Here is a 15,306-nt window from a genome sequence, read left to right as displayed (position 1 = left end):
TTTATTTAAATCACGGTTCTGGACATGTTGTATACAAAAATCTAAAATAGTCCCTGTACCCGTACTTATATTTTAAAACATATAATTTTTTTAGTTAATTTTTTTTTTTTTAATTTTGAAATGCACTTTCATTGGTTGCCATTTGTAACGTTTCCGTGCATTGTGGAAGCAGCGGATGCGACAATTAAATGTCAGGGAGATCCTTCTCTGTTTACGTTTTCGGTGTCTCCGTTTCCGTGCCATTGTAGAACGGGCCTGAGAGTGCATTTCAAGATTAATAAATAATAATACATGGTTCCCACTCCTTTTATCTAAAAAATTCAAGCACTTTTCAAGCAAATTCAAGGACTTTTTCAAAAATTTCAAGGACCCAAATATTATGAAATAATTTTAGTACGTATTTTTTGAACACATGCAGAATTGTTTTTTTTTTTCTCTGTCTATTACTTACAAACAGAAAGATAAAAGCTTATCGGAGGAACAGTAACATTGCAAACTGGCTGAGTTTAACATTATACCGAACTTTCATCAGAACAAAAACATTGATGACACCATTACTGCTGATAAAAATAGTACATTGAAGATATGTTATTGTATGCCGTCGAAAAACGGGGCATTAATCTATGTAAAATTTATTTGAACATACCATAAATATCGTAAAATTAAATTGCTGTGCCCCACTTTTAACTTGTTCTAAATAAATACAACGTAATTATAACTCTTACAAACAGTGTAAATTTTATCAAGCACTTTTAAGCACCTAAATGTTTTTTCAAGCACTTTTAAGGGCCCTTGATTACTTCAAACCATTTCAAGCACTTTTCAAGGACTTTCAAGGAGCGTGGGAACCCTGTAATAAAAATAATTATTATTTTTTTAAAATCTAAGCACGGGCAGAATTTGCAAATATATAAAATTTACGACAAATTAATAAAGAACACTAAAAATGTTAGTTTTTTAAACAAATGTTAACGTATTTAGAACATAAACAAACATGGCTACCACCACATCCAAATACTCGGCGTCTATTGGTCGCACGGAGCAACGTAAACGGAAGAGCTCAGCATGGCGAGCTAATCCGTGCGGGTCCGTCTCCATCTGCGTGCCATTGTGGAAACTCTGTTCCGTGAGATCCGTCTCCGTTTACGTGATCCGTCTCCGTTTCCGTGCCATTGTAGAACGGGCCTTAAAAAGAACTGTATCATTATGTTTTTTACAACTGACTTTCTGAATTATGAACATGACTTTAGTTGCCTTATTTTGGATGTCAGGTGCCACAGGAATGAAATTTATTAGGAAATGAGAGTTGAAATCGTTAGAGTTAATACATTTTTCGCAGTTGGAGCTTTGTTTGCATTAACATTATTTCTTAAATCACGCCTTATTTGAGCCGTGAGCCGGCTGGTGTAAGCAATTTAGCCTTGCGTACATCTTGGATACAACTGTTTCATAGACCATGCAAGGATTCAAAAACTGTATTTGACACTTCATCGTCGCGTTTAATAGCTCCCTTATATTTTCTGAAAGCAAGTATCCCCTCGAGCCATCAATAACAAGATGCCGGTGTCATCTGTGCAGACGGAGGACGCGCCACACGCCGGGTTTATAAGAATAACTAGACCACTTTGTTAAGTTAATCAGTTTTATCAAAAATTTTGATATTTATGTAGCTAGAAACTTAGGTGCGCGAATGGAAAACCATGGTAAATAAATTGTGGCGTGATAGACCCGGTGCAGGGAGATACCCATGGCACACAACTTTGTTAGAATTAGAGGTGATGATTATGTCAAGCCACTAACTACCCAGATAGTAAAATAGACTTGAATCTAGCTTAAATCAAGCTTGCCATGACAAGCCTACAAGCTTGAATCAAGCTTGATTCAAGCTAACGCTTGAATCAAGCTTGATTCAAGCTAACTAGTTTACATTTGACAAGCTTGCAGCAGCAAGCCTGCCATGATAAGCTTGCAGCAAGCTTGCCACAATGTGATTGAATCAAGCTTGCAGCAGGCTTGCCGCAACAAGCTTGCAGCTGGTTGCCAAGCTTGCAGCAGGCTTGCCTTGACAAAATTGCAGCTGGCTTATCGTGACAAGCTTGCAGCAAGCTTGCCGCGACAAGCTTGTAGCTGGTTTGCCATTACATTTTTGGTGCTGGTTTGCCATGACAAGCTTGCAGCAGGATTTCCTTGACAAGCTTGCAGCTGGTTTGCCATGACAAGCTTGCAGCAGGCTTATTGCCTTGACAAGCTCGCAGCTGGTTTGCCATGACCAGCTTGCAGCAAACTTACAATGCCAAGCTGTCAGTGGCTTGCCACTAGATGTCATGAGATGCTTGCTATGCAGCAAGCTAGTAGTGAAGTGCTTGCAACAAGCTTATAACAAGTGTGCTTTCATATGCTTGTAGTAATTCTGATTGAAATTATTATACTATCAAATTGGTTTTGCTGCAAATTTGCAGAAAATTTCAAGACTGCCATTAGTTGTCTGAAGAGTAAAACAAATTTTGTACAATCAGTGCAACACTGCTGCTGATACAGGCGGAAGAACACGTAATGCTTATATTGTTCTGTCAATAATCATTATTGTACATCATTCTACAAAAAGCCAGCTACAAGTAGGTAGAGTTGACTATGCTTAATAAAATAACATACCGAAAGTTTACCGCTGTATACCTTGTGCGTATCACCGAAAATTTGCATTTAAGTCCTTGATGACAGCGACTTACATCAGTCCATTAAAATGCTACCCATTTGTACAGTTTTTAATTTAGACTGTCCATAAAATTACCAAAATAATCTTGAGACTCTAATGCAGCAATTAATGTTGTAAAAAGCATAAATTATTAATATTAAAGATATGATATTAAGCGATTAATTCATGACTTTTTTATCTTTGCCACCCAGATAAAAATACGATATACACCAATTTGAAGAGCCCAATGCGAAAAATGTCCAAATAAATGTTTATGGTTATACCTTTAGCTTTAATACAGTATATTTATAAAGAGTCTAACGTAATTAGTTGGCTCATTAAAGCGGCTCGAGCGTTGCAGTGTACTGCGGCCGTACTGATCTCTCACGGCCACCGCCGCGCCGTTCCAGCGCGGCATTGCGTCACACTGCGTACTGCGACACTCATTCAACTGGGTCTTACTTAGGGTTACTTTAAACATAGCTAATTCATATGAGAGGGTGTATGTTACATGTAATGAGATATGCATTTTTTTCTTATATGAATGTTTTTTGATACAATAAAATTAACAATAAACGATTTCTGCTTGGAACTTGTAAATGAAAAACTCTAGAGGACCTCTGGTTTTATATATGCATGGATTTATTCTGTTGCAACAATTTTATTATTAAAAATTATTTTTGTAGCAACTATTTTTTTATTTTTTTTTATTTCTGATATATCGTTTTATTTTCGATCAGAACAATGCAAAATTTTAATGTAGTCTGTATTCGAAAATATTAAAAATTATATATTTACTTCTTTAAAATCAGTTTGCTACATAAAAATTTAATAAAACGATACATCGTAAATGTACTCTGAGTTTTTTTTTTCGTTTTTATAACATAATTCCTATAATAATAGGTATTACTTTTTTTTCAGAAAATAAATAAAACACGAGTTGTGTTGTAAAATGTATAGGTAGCATTACATATTTAGTTTTTTTTTATAAGTTAATGTATTTGAGTGCTGCGCCTAGCTGACGTCGTTGGATTGCTAGTGGCAAAGAGCGGTGGTGGATGTTTTTGCAAGAGTTTGACCTTATTACATGCTTTATATTAGCTTCACCTGTATGTTTGTCTGTCCGTCTGTAACTCTGTCTGTCCGTCTGTAACTCTTTCGACTAAGAGTGATTGACTCATCACTGTAAAATGTCCCACCCATTTCATTACGTTCGTTAGCCGAGCGGTCTGAGGCGCGCGACTCATGTGACGTCAGCTTTCGGATTCAGCGATCGTGGATTCTACTCCCGGCCACGCCGAAAAAAAAAATGTTTTTTTTTCCCCCGGTAAATTCTAATATTATATCCATACATCTAACTGCAAATGATTCGTAGAGACTTTACCATTTCTTTGTGACGTTGCAACTCCAAATAGTTATCTCAGATGGTAATAGGTAGTGTCGGTAACTCATTTCCCTATGATAATTATACATAAATATAGTTTAAAAAACTAAAAAAACATGCTTTTAAAGAATATCAAACTAAAAAGTTAAAAATAAATATAGTTTAAAAAACTAAAAAACATGCTTTTAAAGAATATCAAACTAAAAAGTTAAAAATAAATATAGTTTAAAAAACTAAAGAAACATGCTTTTAAAGATTATCAAACTAAAAAGTAAAAAATAATTTTAAAATTAAATTTATGACAATAGTATATAAGATATACTAGTATAAATGAGAAAAAAGCATGGGGCGCTTAATATTCAAAAAATATGGCACAAAGCGCCTCAAGCTTTTTTCTCATTTATACTAGTATTGCTTATATACTATTGTCATAAATTTAATTTTAAAATTATTTTTTTTATGACCCTAGCTGTGAGAGGGTGTTCGTCCCAGAAATCCTAACGGTTAAGGAAACTAGTCATTCTCTGTCACGTACGGGTGTGCTACTCGCGCAATATAGTCAAATATCGTCAAATATCACAACTTTCCGGGACGCTCGGTCATTTCTCGGTTAGCTCTGGTTTCACCACAGTAAACGGAACAAAATCTTGTCTGTAGTGATTTCATATTCCTATTACCGTAGCAGTATGGCGTTTGAAGAAAAACCAAGTTTGCTGTATACTGAGAGCCTACTTAAAAAAAGTATTTATGGAGTTATTAAATTATTTACGAAACACAATTTTGTGGATCGTTTGGGAAATTATCATTTAGGACTTAAATGCTCGTTATTGGTGTGATCACAGGGGTTACATCGGTAAACTTTTTACATGTTACTAAGAAACGGTCATTCTACAACTGTACAAAGTTTCTTCTTTGGGATAATTTTCCATGTATTAAAAACCTTTGTTTCTTAACAGCGAAATTCGTCCCAACCCGAGCCATCTTCGGCAACCTCGCAGTGGTATACACTACGCGGCTCGGATCGCTTCGGCGGTCAGACAAATTGTACCAGACTCTCGACAAATAAACTAATGTAAAGCTTAAGAACTTTGCTACTACTTTTATTTAATGTTTTCACATCGGGCTTTTCATGCGTATTTCCATTTGTGCCATTTTTTTGCATAACACCTCTCTCATAATATTATTGAATTCATAGCATATTTAGTCAAACGTAGTGAAAGGTTTTTAAATTTAATCATAGAGATTAATGTTTTGAGTTAGTTTTGGTTTGATATTATGAAGGTCTACTATAGTAATTACGTTTAAGGAGTGCTATATTGTTAAATTGCCAATAAAGTATTATTTAGTACTTAATTAGGCCTACATGTTTTCGGTGTTACGCGAAAGGTTTGCGGAGGTAAACATTTCACATGTTGCTAGAAAACGTGTATGTTACTACTGTTTCAAATTTCAGTTTGGAGCAAATTTTACAAAGATTAAAACTCTTCTATTTCGTGGGAGTGGAAGTGGCCCCAGCGCTTGCGGATGTGGCTCTGTCGCAGTGCGTAGACGAAATTGATACGCTCGGAAGGCTCTAGTGATCCAATAAATTAAGCTAGACATTTAAGAGATATGTCGCTGTTAAGCTTAAGAATTATACAACAACTTTTGTTCAAGAAATATTTTCGTAAAACCCTTTATTTTTAAGTGAATAATATTTTTATTTCCTTGACTGATGTAAAAAAAACTTATTTCATTAATGAAACAATTTTTTTCTTACCTTTTATATTAACACTTAGAACTTTATTCATTATAAATGTGTGTAGTAGTGTTTTAAGATTATTTTCATAAAGCTATCGAGAGTCTACGGTAAAGAGTGCGTAAATGGAAAGCATTTTAATGAACTGCTGTCAGTCGCTGTCATCTAGGGCTTAACTGCAAATTTTCGGTGATACGCACAAGGTCTACAGCGGCAAACTTTCGGTATGTTATTAAGCATAGTCGACTCTACCACTGTGCTATCATATTATTTATCTTGTTTGGTATCCTTCCACCCAGCGGTCAAATTAACGTTGTCAAGGGCCTAAAACTCGTGCCCAAGCGTCTATTACGGGAAATGTGAACATATTACAACTTTTAAAAATTATCTACACACCAATTCTTACGCAAACTTAACTGTACGCAGTCACATACACCTTTACCTGTAACTATTTTTAAATGGAGTTTAAATATAATATAATATAATTAATGTCCATATGGTTTATATATAATACTAGCTGCAGTACCCAACGTTTGCCAGGCTGAACCCAGGGTGATATATTGTCCGCGAGTAAGGCCGGGCTTCAACCAAATTCACTCCGGCCGCGGGATAGGCATTTACATGCAAAACAAATTATTGCGCGATTTCCACAATTTTTGTGATAATAGCGTCAAACAAAAACATTGTTGTAGATTTTGAAGACCTTTAACAGTGCTATGGCTTCAAAAGTTTTAATTTTTTATTTCAAGATGGTGATATCATGTGATATAATATTCAAAGTATCATAGTTTTCACGCTATTAATTAAATCGCTTAAACAGCTGTACTGCACCCTTGACTGAGTTGAATTCTTTAAAAAAAAGTCAGCGGGACTGATACTCTATCTCTAAAAACAAAGACACAGCATGCAGGGGCGCAACAACTAAATTTCCAAAGGGTGGGCAATATACCTTTTTATAAAGAATCATCTTTTCCCTCTATTGAAGCAGGGGGGGGGGGGGGTCCGGGGGTCCTCCCCCGGGAAAATTTTTATTTTAGGTGGAAAATGGTGCTATTTAAGCAGTTTTATTATCTAAAAATTGATTACGCAGCACTTTCTTTGCCCCCATTTGCCCCCACTTCAAGATTTCAGAGGGGGGGGGGGGGGCAAAATACCCTCCCCCCCTCTGTTGCACCCCTGACAGAATGGTTATTTGTAATGGAAACATTGAGGCCGAGAGGCCCAGCCAACACCCTGTGGACACAAGGCCTGCTTTCAAGCGCGTGACGTCATCAAGAGTGGTCCCTCACTCCGCTCTACGGCGCGCCTGTTTCACAGCGTTTTAGCTGCTTTTCGCTGTTATTTTATTACTTTTATATTCTTATAATTCTGTCTCACTGTATGGACATCACATATAACATTAATTAAAATTAATTGTGGATTAAAATTTAACTAGTTAAGTCATGCGATTTAAATCCGGAGTACAAAATCAGTAATTTCTCGAAGAGAAAATCTTTGACACACATAATCTTAGCTTGTCTAATATAGTATTAGACACATTTCATTAAAGCGTATTCGTCAATCATTTAAAATTTAATCGTATAATGTTATTAAAACTGATATTTTTAAGAATGAAAATGCGTGGCTAAGATAACCATTACAAAAACGTATCAGAGTGTTATAATACGGTTTTAAGAAATCGACTTAAAGTTTATAGACATAGTCATTTTTTTATTTATTACATTTTCTAACGTGCGCTTTTAAAATATACTTTGGATGTTTTGTAAATATACGCTAAAGTAATAAACATATTCGAATTAATGAGTGCAAATAAAAGTAAATTTATCAATTAAATTGTAGATTTCATTTCACTCCTTTGTATCCATACAAAATAGTGATAATTCAATAAAAATGATTCAATTTTATTTATAAAAGTATGCAATCATTTCATCAATGTTTTGTTATGACGTTGCCACGTTAAACTATCGTCCGTAAACCGACCTTACAGACAACCAATTTTTTTTCTGAGATGGTGTATTTGTATTTGTTGTAGCTTAAGAATTTACGAAATTTTTTAAGATTTTTTTTTTTTTTTGCAAATAACTTTAGATAAAGGCAGTTAACAACACACATTGAGCCTACCCCACACAAAACCATCAAATAGGCCTATACATCAGGAGAAACCTGAATGTTAGTCACTGCAACTGAAACAAATGTTTTCATCATATTAACATAGTAGGCTATTTGTTTGTACTATTTTCGAGTCCCCCAAAATTGAGAAAATCTTCTCTTCCAACGATGGTCTTTGTAAAAAAAAAAAAAAAAAAACTCGCTTTATATATTAGACAGAAAATAAATAACTATAAACACACATATACCTAACTATAATTTTATCGTGTTGCAAAAATAATGTTTTGAATTGATAGTAATTAAGTAAGCATCAAACAAATAACAATAAAAATTTATCCTAAAAACCGACTTTCCACCTTATTTGCAACTCATTAAAACATCAAGAAACGAACGAAAAAGATTAACAAAACTTGCTGCCTACTCTTGCAAATTAGTTTTAAAATCTGCGTTTTTCAACCAAAAAGTGTAGGTATATTGGCAACTTCAAAATTACACAATTATTTTATAATCGTACTTAAAAAATTAATTAAATAAATGTGTGGCAACATCAAAATTGCATACATTTAAATATCTTTCTTAAAATTGTTTAAAAAGAAGTTGAATTATAAAATATTTATGCTATATAAGATGCAAGAGAATCGGCAAATTAATTTAAATTTTAAATATAAATCTATCAACATAAATTTCACATAAGTTAGCTAACTTTTGAATTTGTTAAAATTTCAGTAATGATGTGGTAACACGTTTTATAATTTTTTTTGCAGAATTCAAAAAAAGCTGAACCTGCAATCGGCTTAATGTTACAATAATAGCATTACTGTATGAATTCTACTCAACTTGTTAGTAAATATAATACAATATATTTAATGAAACAGGGCTCACGCGTCTACCACTAAGTCAGTTTTATAATTATCACATCACCATGTGCAAATATGTACAACATATTATTTTACAACATAATACATGCCGTACGTGATCTAGAACTCCTGTCGAGCTGTGTCAACCGATTATAATTCAAGTTTTTGGTCTGGTATTGTGGAACAGGAGATTGGCAGTTTTGATGTTTCAGAGACATTTATTTTTTATATTTAAAAGTAAAAATTTATTCTGTATTGCACAGAAAATAAAGAAACATAGTCAGTGTATGAATTGACAACTTATTCACTTAAAAAGTACAGGCATAAAATAAATCATGTGTGCAAATAGAAACCGAGATACACAATAAATTATAAAATTATAAATGGAAAAGGGTATACTGGCGCACCCTGCTCAGTGATAATTCGCAATGAGCTTCAACAATTAGTTATGAGTAACTTGACAGATAGCGTTGCTAAACCACGCGAACACTGCACTCTAACGTCGTTATGTAGGTACTACTTGAAAAATTCATATTCGAATAAAATCCGGATCGGACCATGTTTGACCAAACTACATGAATTCCATCGAAAAAAATTCGAAACTTTTCCGCATACAACTAACCCGACTTCCACCATACCCGGAATCTTCACTACACGGAAATGTGTCGAACCGGAATAGTGACTATTCCGGGTCGGCACAAGTCCGTGCCAACTTGTGAGATTTAAATCTTGTATGGAATAGTGACTATTCCGATTCGACACAAATCCGTTTTTTGCCATTGCTTAGGCGGAATAGTCACTATTCTTTTCGACACAAATCCGCGTCCCCATTTTAATGACCCGCGTTAGTGTGTTTAGTTTATCACATTTTTCCAAGTGCACTAACTACAGTATCCGACAGCTACCCAAGTGTAGCAGTTTCTGTATTCTATGGAATACATATTGTAAAAGAAAACAAATAGCAATGGATATTGAAATCTTTTGAAAGCGTTTTATGTAAAGTTTATTGAAGCTAAATATTTTGACTTTTGTGTGTTTGAGATGAGTGCGGGAATGTTATATGGTGGCGATGAAATAGGCGCTCTCGTATTTGACATAGGACATCATTCTTTGCGTGTAGGTTATGCTCAAGAAGATACGCCAAAAGCCGAAATACCCGCTGTAGTCGGCGTTGTGGAGGACGGGAATCAAAATGTTGTACTTAAAAGCGACCAATTAGATTTGGTTGACAAGAAGACTGATCCTACAACAATTTCTACGAGTAAGGATAAGAAGTATTACATTGATACGAATTACTTGCATGTAGCTCGTAAGGGTGTTGAAATCCAAACATACATGAAGGATGGTATGATTGAGGACTGGGAATTGTTTGAGAAGGTGTTGGATTACACCTACACTAAATGTATTCAGTCAGAGTCGGAGTTCCATCCTGTTCTTATGTCAGAAGCTCCGTGGAACAATAGGGGCAAGCGCGAGAAACTCACAGAGTTGATGTTTGAAAAGTACAAGGTTCCTGCCTTCTTTCTCGTGAAAAATGCCGTTCTAGCAGCCTTCGCAAACGGCCGTGCCACAGGAATTGTGGTTGACAGTGGAGCTACACACACGTCTGCTATACCAGTGCAAGATGGCTTTGTGTTGTCCCAGGCTATTGTTAAATCTCCGTTGGGCGGAGATTACATAAGCATGCAGTGCAAAAATTTTTTGCAGGTAATTTGAATTTATCTACATACTTGTATATTTATGGGAGTATTTAATGCCAAATCACTTAATTATAAAAATGATTCTGCTTCATCATTTCATTTGCGCATCCTTACTCATAAATAAACTGTTATTGTTGATAAGTATAGCTTTTTAAAGAAATGAGACGTTACCCTATGCATCACGATTCCATAACATTATTTATAATGTCAACATTATGATGGTGTTGTCATCCTTACATTCTAATGGGACAAACATGGGGTAGGTAAAAGGGTAAATATGTAGTTGGGCGGTATTTGCGAAAAAAAATGTTAAAAATCCGAAAATACCTTTATTTTATGCTCTTCAACGTCCTCTTTTCATTAAAAGTGGCGGAGGTAAGAAATTCCAAATACTTTAGGAGATATCGAGTTTTTAAATTTCATCATATGTAGTTGAGCGGTATTTGCGAAAAAAAATGTTAAAAATCCGAAAATACCTTTAATATATGCTCTTCAACTTCCTCTTTTCATTAAAAGCGGCGGTAAAAGTTTCGTATTGCATAACCAAGTCTATCCCTTGATCCCAATTTCATGATCCTGAATTTATTGATCCTGTGGTACATGTTGCTTGCTGTTTTAATTTAGTACAATCGAGATATCCCGAACTACACGAAAAATTATAATGTAACAATGAATTATGATTGAAAAATAAAATCAAATAAAAATCGGAAAATGATTGGTAAATATGTAGAGTCGCGGTATATGCGAAAAATAATGCTAAAAATCCGAAAATACTTTTATTCTATGCTCTTTCACTTCCTCTTTTCAAATCAACCGGCGGAGGTAAGAAATTCCAAATACTTTAGGAGATATCGAATTTTTTATTTTTCATCACAATAGCTGTGTATTCATGCAGCGATCACCATTGCTTCTTGTTTACGAGTATCTATTATGTTTCTTATTGGGCAATTTTGTGACGTGACAGTTCCGTGATTGGCCAGTATTCAAATGAACCAATACGTGATTATTTATTTATTTATTCATGTTCCGTCGGAGGTATCGCGACGTAGGTGAACGACTACATTATTTCCTTCTAATGGCAAAGGAAATGTACCCGCCTCCAACTTAGGTGAGTTTTTAACGTTTCTAATTTTAATTCTTATTTTTTATTTGGATATTGTTGCGCAAGTAATAAGTAACAAAACATTTTTACGTGAGTTGTTAATGTTCATCATTTGTCCGGGTTTGTTAGGTCAGGTCAGTTACATTATAAATACTTTAAAACTAAGGAACCATTGAAATTAAATCATATTATTTTTAATGTACGCTTAGTTTGAAAGTATTCATAATGTACCTGACCTGACCTAATCGACCATTTTAGTTCCTACTGTTTATTCTTTGTCCCGGTTTGTTTGGTCAGGTCAGTTACATTATAAATATTTTAAAACTAAACAGCCATTAAAATTAATTCACATTATTTTTTATGTCCACTTAGTTTGAAAGTATTAATAATGTAACTGACCTGACCTAATCGACCATTTTAATTATTACGCATTCACGAACACACGGCAAAATAACAAAAATGCTGTGGTCGAATGGTTGTACAGGTGTTGTATTGCAAAATTAAAAAATTCGATATCTCCTAAAGTATTTGGAATTTCTTACCTCCGCCGGTTGATTTGAAAAGAGGAAGTGAAAGAGCATAGAATAAAAGTATTTTCGTATTTTTAGCATTTTTTTTCGCATATACTGCTACTCTACATATTTACCAAATGATTTTTTTTTACTTCCTAACATTGTAATAAGATATTTGTGAAGTCCAGGATATATTGAGGTACTAAATTAAAACAGCAAGCATCATAATACTGAATGATCAGTCATACAGGATCATGCCATCTGGATCAAGGGATAAACTTTGATATATGATACGGAACAATTACCACATGGGAATATGGGAGGTTTGAGGGAGAATATTTATATGCTTTTTTTTTATCACACATTAAATTTCTTGAAAAAGGAATTAATTTAGTATCCTAATGTATACTAGAACTAATTTAATCCTAGTTTATAAGACAGTATTGAAAATATTCAATGTGCAGTATTTTATTATATACTAGAACTAATTTAATCCTAGTTTATAATACAATACCAAATATATTTTATGTGCAGTGTTTTATCGTTTACTATAATCTGAACCATTTTAATATATTTTGCGTTAAGAAATATTATTTAACCTTTTTCGTTGGCTTCTGTCAGTAAAGTTGTATTTTGATAAATGAAGTTATAAACTTTGAATATGTGGTTCATGGTGTATATTCTTTTGGACATCAAATTTAATTTTTAATGCTAAAAATCAAATTTTATTATAACAGTTTTACACTTAATTTATTATACTTGTATTAGTATTCAGTCATTTATTAGTGTATGTGCTCTTCTGAAATATAAAACTTTTAAGTTTTGATAAATGCGGGTGATTTTCGGACGTCGCTGATTTTTGTAATGGAAAGAAAAAATTTGGAAAATATGGTTTTTACATACTGCACACGTCCCTAAATTTACTTTGAAGGGATGATTTCATAATTTGTACTAGTTTGTGGAAAAATTAAAATTTTACATCTTACTTTACAAGGGGAGGTATAAAAATGGCAATGCCAAACTCGGAGGCAGTGAAGTGAAGAGGGCGGGTGATGGACAGTGCGAGACGGGCTTCTTGTGTGGAGACTGATGCATTGGGGACGGAAGCGTCTGGGACTGGTGTGTGTGCGGCAGAGGTAGTGGGAGGCGAGCGGTAAGAGACGAGCCACTATCGAGCCGAGCTCTAGAGAGGAGAGTAAATTGTGGACCGTATAAAATAAAAGAACAATAAATTGGTAGATAGACAATTTAATTTTTATAACTTAATAGTGTAAACATTAAGAAATAAAACTGCATTTAATTAATTGGGCTGTCCTTTCGAACTTGTTTTTCCACTTGTAACAGTACTGAAGTTATTTATAAGATAAATATATGAATATGTATGAAACATACTCTATATTATTGTTCCTAAACCTTTAACAAATTTTTTTTAAATGTAACTTTTTTTGGGGAAAATGAGCAGGAATCAGAGGATACACCCGCCTACTTCTCCCAAACTTGCCTTGGGACTTAATACCTTATCACTTTATTACATAACTTGGGTTATGCCTTCTGTTATAAGCAAACATTTTAGGTTTCATCATTTGAATGGTTGTGAAAGTATCATTTGTGTAAATTTTAAAATGTACATTTCTTTTTTTTCTGCTGTGGCACAAACATAGTGACTGTTATTTTTAAAATTATAGAATGAAAACGGTTCAAATAATAAAACCTGCGAAGGAAAATGTGAAGGCACACTGTAATTGGTAATGGGTTAGAGTGGAAGGATACTGCATACTCAATCCGGGCGAAACCAGCTCTTTTTACACATCTTCATATGGATTAAGATGAGTTACATCAGAGCTGTCATTTGGCATGTAATGTGCTAATTTATTTGTGATTAAGGATGTTTCAAATACATTATTAGTACACAATTACATTAATACTGGACTTACGGGCAGAATGTACATATCCAGTCAGAGGCTGGGGCCGCTCAGAGAATGTATGGCCCTCCTGTTGCAGTGATCGCAGAGGACAGTGTGCAGAACTTCTAATTGGCGAGGTTTATTATTTTATCGTTAAAAATTAGAAACTAAAATATTTTTAATATTATCCATAAAATGAATTTAAAAAAGTAACATTTATGTGTTTATTACAGTGTTTAAGATTTGCCTATCTATCATTTAGTAAGAGATAGTGCAGTGTTTCCCAGACATGCTACCACACTACGTCAGCTCATTCATGTCATCCCTACCATATGTGCTGCAGTACTAACACAATGGTTGTGCTACAGGACAACGAGATTGAAGTGACACCCCCGTACCTAATAGGCAGCAAGGACGTGGTGAAAGAGAGGGAGAAGGCCCGCTGGACACGGAAGCGTAATGTGCCGGAGGTTACCACGGGCTGGCACAACTACATGGTGAAGAAGGTTATCCAAGACTTCCAAGCTAGCGTGCTGCAAGTGTCGGAGACACCGTATGATGAGAAGACGGTGTCTTCCATCCCCACTGTGCACTACGAGTTCCCCAGTGGCTACCATCAGGTGAGTGGCCCCCTTACAGCTGCCTCCCGCACTAGGTCAAGCCACTGGCTACCACCACCAGTATCACCGGCCTGTATCCCTGCATTACACTAGGTAATACCAACTGGCTACAACCGGGTAGTGGCCGTTCCTGCTCCCTATATCTCTTCAGCGTACTAGGCTGCCACCAGTAAATGGCCCCCTTACTTCTGCTCTATCCGTACATAGTCACTGGCTACCACTAAATTAGTGCCCCACTTTCTACTGCCTCTATCCTTGCAGTGCACTATATCATACTACTGGTTAGTAATAGATGAGTTGTCCACTTACTGCAGTCTTTATCCCTATTGTGCACTAAGTCATAGTCACTAGCCACCTCTGAGTGAGTGGCCCCATTTCTGCTGCCTCTATCCCTACAGTGCTCTATGTCATAGCCACTTGCTCGTACGGGTGAGTGGCCCCATTTCTGCTGCCTCCTTCCCTACATTGCATTACATCATACTCACTAGCTACCATGAGGAGGTAATGCACTTACCTTTTTCTCTATTCCTATATTGCACTAGTTTATACTCACGGTCTTACACAATATTTGTGGCGTACTACCACTTTATATATTCCTAGGGTCCACTTTACAATAATTCACACTGTCTACAACCAGGTAGTGGTGCACTTACCTTTGCTTCTATTCCTACAGTGCACTAGGTTATAG

At 35.1% G+C, this 15,306-nt stretch overlaps 1 protein-coding gene across 1 annotated transcript in view; it reads left to right on the top strand.

Moving 5' to 3' along the window:
• The first annotated feature begins 9,621 nt into the window (after positions 1–9,621).
• The window catches only part of LOC134539494 (actin-like protein 6B), a 30,352-nt gene continuing 24,667 nt past the window's right edge, over positions 9,622–15,306 (top strand). The window contains exons 1-2 of the mRNA XM_063381569.1: positions 9,622–10,487; positions 14,367–14,618. Of these exons, the coding sequence (XP_063237639.1) occupies positions 9,822–10,487; positions 14,367–14,618 (918 nt within the window). The 5' untranslated portion in view covers positions 9,622–9,821. The remainder of the gene's footprint in view (positions 10,488–14,366; positions 14,619–15,306) is intronic.

The sequence above is a fragment of the Bacillus rossius genome, chromosome 15, assembly GCF_032445375.1.
Source record: "Bacillus rossius redtenbacheri isolate Brsri chromosome 15, Brsri_v3, whole genome shotgun sequence".
Taxonomy (NCBI): Eukaryota; Metazoa; Arthropoda; class Insecta; order Phasmatodea; family Bacillidae; genus Bacillus; species Bacillus rossius.
Note: the sequence above shows the minus strand (reverse complement) of the source record. Positions and strands in the feature narration are given on the sequence as shown.